General features: G+C 44.4%; 1 protein-coding gene across 1 annotated transcript in view; it reads right to left on the reverse strand.

Annotated features, from left to right (window-relative positions):
* The window catches only part of NUP133 (nucleoporin 133), a 56616-nt gene extending 54927 nt beyond the window's left edge, over positions 1-1689 (reverse strand). Inside the window, exon 1 of the mRNA XM_039531442.1 lies at positions 1517-1689. Within this exon, the coding sequence (XP_039387376.1) occupies positions 1517-1689 (173 nt within the window). The remainder of the gene's footprint in view (positions 1-1516) is intronic.
* Positions 1690-10834: the final 9145 nt, after the last annotated feature.

Here is a 10834-nt window from a genome sequence, read left to right on the forward strand (position 1 = left end):
CTGGAGCGGCAAACCGCGGCCAGTGGGAGCTGCGATCGGCTGAACCTGTGGACACGGCAGATAAACAAACTAGCCCGGCCCACTAGGGGCTTACACCTGATGAGCCGCGTGCCAAAGGTTGCCGATCCCTGTTATAGGTTATTGTGACATTTTATGAACTTGCACTTTTTACCATAAAACTCTAAACTATGGTAAATTTGTAAGCTCAATTATCACAGCTACTTCTAGAAAGTTGTTAGGTTGCTATTAGATTCCTTTCTACTCTAATTCAATTCTTTACAAATTTTCCCTGCTTCTCAGCAGTGTGCCCTTTCCTTGCCAACAAGCCAGAAAACACTGCAATGGCATGTTTCAATCAGAAAGAATGAAAGACTCTCTCTGTAACCCAAACATGAAACCAAGTGAGAATTGGCTGCCATGCTAAACAGGCTGAAAGTTCAGTCTAGCAATCCCCCAGGGCTGAAAATGTCATCTGAGCAACACTTGTCAGTCTCAAAAGCAAATGACTACTTTTGAGATTGAATTCTAAAGGGTCATATAACTGTTCTGGATTTATAACACTTCTGACCTATGTGGGACAGGGAACAATGTATGTTTTTTTGGACAGTGATTTTTTAAAGTCATGGAAACTTTGACAACCAGAGGCCCAAAAACTAAAAAAGGTACAACTAACAATCATTCTAGACATAAAATGAATGGAAATCATCATATGCTAGGCTTCAGTTCATGTAACTTTCAGGGTTACTATCAGCAGCCACAAGATTACGCAAGACCTAACAAAGACCTGTGCCCCATCATCTTAGAAATGTCAAACAGAAAATGAACACTATAATGAGCTAAAGGAAACACTGTTTGTTTATCTCAATTATCGCAGCATTAGGAGCCTTAGTTGTGCACAGGAGCTCACTGTGCTAGCTGCTGTAGGAACACAGAACAAAAAACAATCCTTGCCCCAAAGTGCTTACAATCTAAGTGGGCAGACATCGTGCTTACATCACCCACGTTAGGAATGAGGTGTCCTCTGCACAACACCACAAAGGAACTGGCCAATGCACAAACCCCTGGGTGATCAAGCAGATTACTTGAACCACAGTCTAGGTCCCTATACTCATGAAATAAACCATACAAGTTTCTGAAGAGCACTACAATAGCAAAGCAGGCTTACAGAATGAGCAAGAGACCCAAAATGTGGATGACCACATCAAAATTACACTGGATTTACAAATCCTACCTCGCCCATCTACCCCACTGGGGCATTTCAGTTGTGAATAGGGGGGGCCCCGCTGCAGACTGTTAATTTAAACAACACCAGTTACGTTTCTAGCCCTTTGCTGGGAAGGGATGAGGCTTCCCGAGCCGGCAGGCAGCTCAGTGCCTCTGCCCGCGGCTCTCCCAGGCAGCAGCCCCGCGGTTACACCGCACAGCGCGGACATGCCAGGCGCAGCCGGGTCACTCCCACGCCCACTCCAGCCCCGCTCTGGAGCACTGAGACCCACCGCCCCCGCCGCGGACTCACCGCGCCGACAGGGAGCCGCTCCGCCTCCCCACCGGGGAGAACAGCCCCGGGGAGCCGGCCGCCGCCAGACTCTTCCTGCCGCCCGGCCGGGGAACGGAGACAGCGGCGGCCCCGAGGGGCCTGCGGGCCGGTCCGCCCGGGGTGCGCGGGGAGCCGGGGGCGGCAGGGAACATGGTAGGAGCTGCAGGGAGGGAGCTGGCGCGAGGTACCAACTGCCGGTGCCGGGCCTCGCGCGCGCGCCGCCAACGTACGCGAGACACACGCTCAGCTCCGGGCGTCGCAACTGCCTACGTCACACTCCCGGCCCCGCTCCCCGAGAGAGGGAGGAGTCAGCTGGGGCCCAGGCGCGCGCCTCCGGCTGCAGGCTGGGGGAGTGGAGGGGCGGCTCCGCCGAGGTGGTAGCTCGCGCCGCAGGGAGGCCGGGCGGCGCGCGGGGCACCAGCATCCTCGCTGCCTCCGAGCCGAGAGTCACGCGCTAGGCACAAGCAGGGGGCTGGACAGGGGTCCCGAGTGCCTGACCGCGTCCGGGCAGAGCGCTGCAGGGGCGGGTTGCACAGCTTCCCGCGCCACGCGGGGGCAGTGGCGGTGCCGCCAGGGCCAGGTGATCCCCATAACAAGATGCAGGGACTGAACTCTTGTGGGGGAAGCCCCAATGCGCCCTGTCCTGGGGCTACCAAGTCTCCAAGATTATGTCATGTGATGAAACCTCCAGGAATACGTCCAACCAAATTGGGAACCCTACCTGTGGCCAGGCCAGCTCCAACTGTTGGATGGTCTCAGCGGGAAGGAGCGTTCTCTGTCTATGGCACACAGGAGTGCTGACTGGGTGCGGGGGCATGGAACTGAGCTCCATGCCTTGGAGGTTTTCCGCTCAGACGCGCTCAGTCCATCAGCATCCTCATCTGGGCTCGGATTAAACATTGGGGTCAGGCAGGGCCAGATTTAGGGGCAGGTGACCGCCTGAGGGGTGTTGGGTTTGAGGGTTTGTTAGCGGCGAAAGGGAAAATAGCATGTTTGAAGTAACGTGTTTCAGGTATTCGATACATGGATTCATTTTTCACTAACCACCATGTTTTGGATCTTTGTAGAATCTCGTGGAACCTTCCAGACTTTCTGAGAACTACATTTAACATCAAATTTGTGAAATGGGCTACAAAATGCAATAAAAAATAAGGTAGTCAAAAGTTTAACAAATGGCAGGGGTGGGGAGAACCGAAGCTGTTCATTGCCTGGGGCACCATTTCTAGGGCCAGCCTTGGTGTCAGGCATGAGGTTTGCCCAACCCCCTTTCATTCTGAGTGAATGGAAATCAGGCAGAGATTTCCCTACACCCCTCCTGAATTTCCCCATCATCCACCCAGAGGTCAACTGGTTGCATGCAGTGTTGCCTATTTAGTCTGTTGGAAATTTGACTTAAAATTGAAATATCAATACAGATTTTTAAAGCATATATAGTATATGATAAAATACTGAAAAAGCATAGTGGGTTTGAAAAGTATGAACAAAGATTAGCGTCTCACACAGCTGTTTTTTTTTTTATGACAATGCTGACACATTCAGTTTGGTGATGTTGGCCGACTTAATAATTTCAAGTTATGATTTGTAAGTAAGGTCTGAATGAGCCTTCCCCTGACAGCCAGTAATGAGCCGGAAGTGGTGGGGAAAGGCTTCAGGACCAGACTATTTACGTGAACACACCTACTCTGCCTAGGTATCCAGCAGAGCTGTGTTGCCTAAGTGATCAATTTTGGCTGGTGTTGAGTTACAAATCACTGTAGTATTGAATGCAGGAGTAATGAAATGTTATCATTACTGTATGAGTAAAGGGCAGCAGAACTGTACTTAGCTTGTCCTGAGTGAGGGGGGTTACACTCAGTGATTAATTTGTGCCAGTGTATGCCAGGACTGAGCCCCAGCATATCTAGGCTTGGCAGTTCATAACCCTGGGACATCTGGGCTTGCCACATCAGTTATGAAAGTAAAAAACTTGCTTGAGTCCTGGCACCTCTTTCATTACAAATTAAGCATTGGTCACTCTCAACTGAACTGCACTTGCTAAGCAGGGGGCTTGGATGCCAGATCCCAGTGACAAGAGAGGGTGGGCTCTGCCTAAGAGTCACAGGCACTGTTTGGCCTGCCCTCTCTCCTGTTTAAAGATAGACCTGATTAGGCTCCATAGAGGGTCTTTTGTTTTTTTTAAGTAACCCTAGAGCTGAAATCACTGATAATCAGGTCTAAGTGCTTAGCTGCTGTGGGATAGTATTTCTCTGGAAGAAACAGCCCAACCTGCACTAGCACTGAGATCTGGGTGGAATCTCAAGAGACTGACTTGCAGATGTCACAGTGGGAGGTGGCATCAGAAGATGACAGCGCAGGACCACCGGCAATAGAGCAGTGGAGTGAAGAGTGGCACAACAAACAACAGTGGCCAGAGCAAGCAGCTGGAGGAACAAGCCAGGTGCCTTCTCCTCCCCACCCCCAGGGTGGGAGGTGGACTCACATGAAAGCATCTCTGAACTCTGGATCTCCACTGACCAAAGACAACAACTCTGAGTGGGGTGCAGTGGAGGGAGAAGGGAGGGCACATTAAAGGAATACTTGTTTGTTGGAGTATGTTTTAGTGATTTTGCTCCAGAATGCTTGATTTGTAACAGGGAAACATATAAATATACATATTCTAGTAGGCCAAGATTTTTAAAATGCATTATTTGCCAAGATCATTATCTCACACATTGCTATCTCAAGAGGTCATTATCTTGGAGAGTTTCTGTACTAAATATTTATTACAATATTAATTTGTACATGAGAACGGCCATACTGGGTCAGACCAATGTTCCATCTAGCCCAGTATCCTGTCTTCTAACAGTGGCCTATGCCAGGTGCTTCAAAAAGAATGAACAGAACAGGCAATCATGGAGTGATCCATCCATCCCCTGTCGTCCATTCCCAGCTTCTAGCGAACAGAGGCTAGGGACACTCTTTGTTGCATCCCTGCCCATCCTGGCTAATAGCCCTTGATGGACCCATTCCCCATGAATTTATCTAGTTCTTTTTTGAACCCTGTTATAGTTTTAAACTTCAGAAAAGCCCCTGGCAAAAAATTCCACAGGTTGGCTGTGTGTTGTGTGAAGAAATACTTCCTTTTGTTCATTTTAAACCTGCTGCCTATTAATTTCATTAGGTGACCCCTGATACTTGTGTTATGTGAAGAAGTAAATAACATTTCCTTATGCACTTTCTCCACACCCGTCAAGATTTTATGGCCCTTTATCATATCCCCTCTTAGTCATCTCTTTTCCAAGATGAAAAGTCCCAGTCTTTTTAAATCTCTCCTCAGATGGAATCTGCTCCATACCCCTAATCATTTTGATTGCCCTTCTCTGAATCTTTTCCAATTTCAATATATCTTTTTTGAAATGGGGTGACAAGAACTGCATACAGTATTCGAGATGTGGGCATACCATGGATTTATATAGTATAAGTGGAGGAGCTTGGTTTGCCAGAGTGATCAGCAAAGCCAATGCTGACATCCTCTGTGAAAAGGATGCAAAACACAAAGCCTCTGGACTGCATTGACGTGCAGAAAGCCTTATAAGCCAGTAACTGTCAAAGCCAATTTTAGAAGTACTTTATGAGGCTGTTAAGAATTCTGGAGACTCACACAGTTTATGCAAACAAATATGGCTTTCGCATCATACTTTCTATTTAAGCAAGCAATACTACAAATGAGGCCAATGGTAGGGGCATTGTCATTTCCTAATCCTGAAGTTGGACACTGGTTCTAAACAAGATCAGAAAATGCTCACTCTCTTTCTGCAAGAAACTCAACTGACTGGTTAGAAGCATGCAATGCAACAGTGAAAGACTCAGCAGTTAAAAAAGTGAACTCTCTGACCACATTCAGAAAATGTGACTACATGACTGATGAATGCACTGATGCAAATGGGCATCAAGAATTAAGTCATTGCTAGGGCCCTACCAATTTCATAGTCTATTTTGGTCAATTTCATAGTCATAGGATTTTTAAAATAGTAAATTTCATGATATCAGATACTTAAATTTGAAATTCCACAGTGTTGTAACGGTGGGGATCCTGACCCAACTCTGAAGGCAGAAGTAAGGATGGCATGGTATGATATTGCTACCTGTACTTCTGCGCTGCTGCTAGCAGGGTGTTTCTTTCAGAGCCGGGTGACTGGCCAGCAGCTGCTGCTCTCCAGCCTCCCACCTCTGATGGCAGTACAGAAGGATGGCAATACGGTGACCCCACTACAATAACCTTGTGAACCCCCCCGCAACCCTCATTTGGGTCAGGACCCCCAATTTGAGAAATGTTGGTCTCCTCTTTGAAATCTATATAGTATAGGGTAAAAGTACACAAGAGACCAGATGTCACGGTCCGTGACACATTTTTCTCAGCCATGAATTTAGTAGGGCCCTAGCCATTGTATTTGTTATCTTGATGTCAGTGGTAGGCGAGTTGATGCATTTCTAGATGTTCAGGTTATAGAAGACATTGGCTGCTTCTGTTACAACCCATATCTTAGAAGAGTTAAATGCTTGTAAATTGAACCCCAAAGAGATGGCTGCTTGTGCAGTTGATGGAGCTGCAAACTACTTTGGAAGACATGGTGGAGTACAAGCTTTGACCAGAGAAAAGTGTAATGCTAATCTCTCTTATACATACTGCAAACGCCATCTACTCCAACTAGCACTAGTACAAGTTGCAGAATCTTCAAAAGACATAAAAAGCCATGCAGTTAAGGTCTTAGTCATATTCTTTTTTTCAGCAATAGTCCAAAAGGACTGAATGTCTTGGAAAAAATAGAAGATATACTGGGACTGAAGTTAAAATTAGTCCAACCTGGGAAAACCCGCTGACTTTATGATGAGTGATCCTTGGTAGTTGTCTTAAAATTACTGCAAGCATTATTATTGGCTTTGGAAAGTATCTACTGAGATGGGACAGATATAAGTAGTAAGGCTGGTGGACTACTTTTGCTACTAAGTTCAGTGAAGACTATTGTCATTCTCTCTCTTGTAAGTCTACTGTTGAAACCACTGGGGTCATTAAACAATGCCATCCAAGCGCCTGCTACAATAGTAGATCTTTGTCCAGTGATAAAAACTGTACTGGGATCAGAGAGTTATCAATTGAAAACGTACTAGAAGCAGCGAAGACTTCAGTTCAGAAGTTGATTAATTAAGGCACTTATGTTGACTCCTTAAGTGAAGAGGCCAAGAAGTGTTTGTTAAGCCATGTGAAAAAGTACACGGACTTGATTCTTACAAATCTACAACAGCAACTTCTGGATTCTACTCAACCTCTACGTGGCTTTTACAGATGCCTGTCTTATAAAACAATGACAGTTGAGTAGAGTGAGGCACTACCAGCAATGGGGCTACTATGTGATCAGGACAGAATAGAGAACTTGAACACAATGAAACATCATACAATGAACGAATGAAGGTTTGACTTCAGCTTCTACTTTATCATCACTGGTGGTTCGACCCAATCTTTATGCTAGGTTTCCTGGGATGAAAGAAGTAGAAATTCATCTCTTGCTCCTCTCAGTCACAACAGCTACAGTTTAAGATGAGCATTCTTTTTCCTCACTGAATAGAATTTTGTGTTCGGAAAAAAATTACCTTCTGCCTGATCATGAACATATCGTGAAGGACTGGAAAAACCGGACACACAAGAAGCTACCAAAGATGAATGCACTGCATTCGAGAAGTTCATTAATGGAGTTGTGCAAAATTACAGTAAGAAACCAAGAAGGATGTAGCTGTAGTGCTTTTAGGCTTGAGTAGCCAACTTTGTGTGATGATTTTAAAACAGGAGTTAAATCTAATAAAATGATCGTGAAACATTTTTCAGTTTTTACTGTGGTGCCATGCAGCCCACCTTCACCCTCACGGTCTCACCTCTCATTCCCCTGTAAATTCAAACACCTCCCTTAATTTCAACTCCTGGGGAAAACATTGAAAGAAGGGACGGACATAAGTGTCCAAACCCAAAGCACAAGCACATGGCTCTACCCCAACACATAGACTAATGCAACCAAGGCTGCCAGCAATTGGAAGAAGCAAGACTGAGGTATCACGGAGTATCCTATGACTGAGGGGGCAGGTGTTCAGGAGAAAAGTAGGAGATAGCCTGGCCCACCTGTGACTCTGAGAAAAGCCTAGGGAGGAGGCTGACTAAAGAGGCTTGGGGCTGTAAGCAAAGAAACTGCCTCCTGTGTTTTATTTCTTCCTTGGGAAAATAGGTCTTTGTATGTTCCTTGTAAATAAACGGGGGGGGGGGGGGAAATAAATAAAAGTACCTATCCCTCCATCTCACTTTGCTGCGGCAACCTGCAACACCCCAAATTTGACCTGAGTGGTTAGACAAATGGGGTAACAATGTCATGAATAGTCCCTCATCTAGTCTAGTATTACATCTCCAACAGAGGCCTTTACCAGATCTGCCACAGGAATTATCCACCTTTTTCTTACCTGGGCTCCATGTGTGATTTTTCCCAAACTAATCCTCCTCAGATACACCCAAGTCCTTTGGGTAAGTCCCAGGGTACTTCAAAATAGTTGCTTTGGAAATCAGTGCAGTGGTTTATGGGGCATACATAGCAGCAGTAGATAAGAGTTTACTACTTGCAACCTGTTATTAGTGAAAATTAGGCACCCGAGACAACTTGCTAGGAAAGCTTTTGAAATTAGAAACCATTCGTTTAGAGGAAGGCAAACTAATACTCAACCCAGTGATGCATGTGCCATCTCTCTAAAATTTCCTTTGTTGTGAGCAGTGTAACTTATTTTTGTCCAAGTTAACTATGTTCTACACAGATTTGTTGTTACTCACCCTTAATGTTGAAGATGACATAAGAAATAAGGAATCATGAAAGTGAAGTTATAGAAAAAACATTATAGATGTGCAGTAGCACCTCCATATTAGGTAAAGGTTCAGTTTTTCCGTTCAAAGCAGACATGCTTTTTATGAAGAATACAGATTTGGGGAAAGCACACTTACAGCATGAACTCTAAGGAGATTGAAATTGAGTTGTCTGGGGATTTTTAATGAAATCTGTTACTCGGTTTATGAGAGAAAATTAATTAAACAAGATTTTAAAAACATTTTTCTTTACTTTTTGCTAACAGCCGGTTTGCGTCAGTCACACTTTTCACAAAATCATTGCTAGCATGTTTCAAACATACCTTCAAAGAAATAAGGTTGCAAATCAGCAAAGCTATTACTGTTTTTTCCTATCTTCTCCATTATATTTATAATTCTCCCATATAAGAAATGGCTGCTATTATAATTTTTTTTTTAAATTTCTAATAGGATTGAAGCTACCCGGTGGGACTGAAACAGATTTGGAGAGCAGGAGACTTCAGGCTGCATCTCCATGGTTAGATACTTATAACAACAGACCTCAAGCAGCTGGGAAGAACCACATGGATATAGTCAAAGCATAGTCTCCCCTGCCAACCATGGCCACAAACTTGGAACTATGTTACTTGTGTGATGCTGGTGAGCAGCCACGAGGGAGCAGCATGAAGGGGAAGCCAGAGGCCCCTAGGTTTTAGGAGATGTAGTTGACAGGCTCCCTAGCATCAGGAACACACACACATCATTATGCTGAAGTAGAGAGGGTAGAGATGGACTCCGCTAACCCCACAACCCAGGCACAAGTAGCACCCCTCTCTCATTGCAAACATAAGCACTTCTTCATACTCCACACGCCACAAGGGAAGTTAGGGAGCATCCCCATCCCTCGCACCCCATTCCATGTTCTTCCAAAACCTTCATACACTCCCTGAATTACAGTAATGACTCCTACATCATTAAGCTTCCAAAACCAAATTGCATAAATAATTCTTATATCTCTTGCTTTGGGTGGGTCACACATTGCATCTCATATTTGGGCCTTGGTACATTGAGAGGTATGGCACCTGGCCAATTGTACAGTGTAAAAATACAGGGTATAAGGAATTTCTTCCTTACCCTCACTTGGGGATTAGTTTCTTATTTTAAGGGATAAGTTTAACAGTTCTTGAGCCAGATCCCCGGTTAGGGACCTATGTCAATTTACACCAGTTGTGGATGTGGCCCACAGGCTATTTATAGGCTTACTCTTGCTTCAAGACAGACAAATCCTCCTTTGCATAATTTGAAGCCAATAGAGCTCTGCTGATTTATATCAGTTGAGGATCCAACCCTTTACTTTTCCTACTTAGAGAAACAAGTTACTATTCATATTCATATGTCCATTTTTTAAAATATTACTAAGCTATTAGCCTCAATCATACCTGCAGTATTAGATTTATTAGTTATAATTGCTGCATAAAATTCCTTTCAGGTGTTTTAAAGGTGTTGCCTTTTCATTTCAGCTGGTGTCCTCTGGTTCTTGCTTTACAGGAGAGGATAAATCAGAAATGTCCAATAGGACTTCACTGTACCATCCTATACTAATTATTATCCTGCAGTTCTTCCTTGTTATGATAGTTCACCCCTATGTAATGGCATGGAACTCACATGTTATGGCTGTTTCATAAAAACAAAACAACCACAAAAATGAATGCAAACAATACAAGGAAGTGAGGGCTGGAGAACCAAAAAAGGAACTGGAGTGCAATCCACTCCTCCCAACACCCATTAAAACAGATTTAAAAACACTTTATAATGTTATTTAGTTCCCTGTCACATAACTTATGTCACACTTTAAAAGAATATAGTACTTACAACAGGTTTGCTTAATTAAATTGCGTTTACTAATTAACAAAGCAGCTACTGTAGCAATGTAGCTTCCCCTCATTGCCTTGTCAACCCATCTTAACTGTTCTTGTGCACTGCCTCCGGGGGAGCGGAGGTACAGTAATTCAAACTTTGGCACAGGAGAAAGAATGCCAACTAGTGCTAATTGTACCTATTAGCCATTTTCACCTAGGAAATTAACTTAGACAATCATCTCATTTCACACATGGCATTGAATAAAAGACTATGCTGACCTGATCTGGATTTGAACTAGCAACTTAGAAATTAAATTATTCTTTATTATTTGTATTATCATAGCCCCTAGGAGTCTGTCATGGACCAGGACCCTATTGTGCTAGGTGCACTTGCCCCAGAACTGCCCTGCCCCAGAACTGCCCTCACCCATCACCAAGTATTTGAAATGTGCAGATATGTTAATGTTCAGGTACACCTCTTCAAAAAGATCAAGCTTGTCTTGAAATTCTGGAAAAGTAATAGGCACAAACTAGATTTTTGTTTAAAGGCTACAGCAGAAAATTAGGGAATTGCCTACCTATCTGGGA

Source organism: Mauremys reevesii, linkage group 3 (assembly GCF_016161935.1).
Source record: "Mauremys reevesii isolate NIE-2019 linkage group 3, ASM1616193v1, whole genome shotgun sequence".
Classification (NCBI taxonomy): domain Eukaryota; kingdom Metazoa; phylum Chordata; order Testudines; family Geoemydidae; genus Mauremys; species Mauremys reevesii.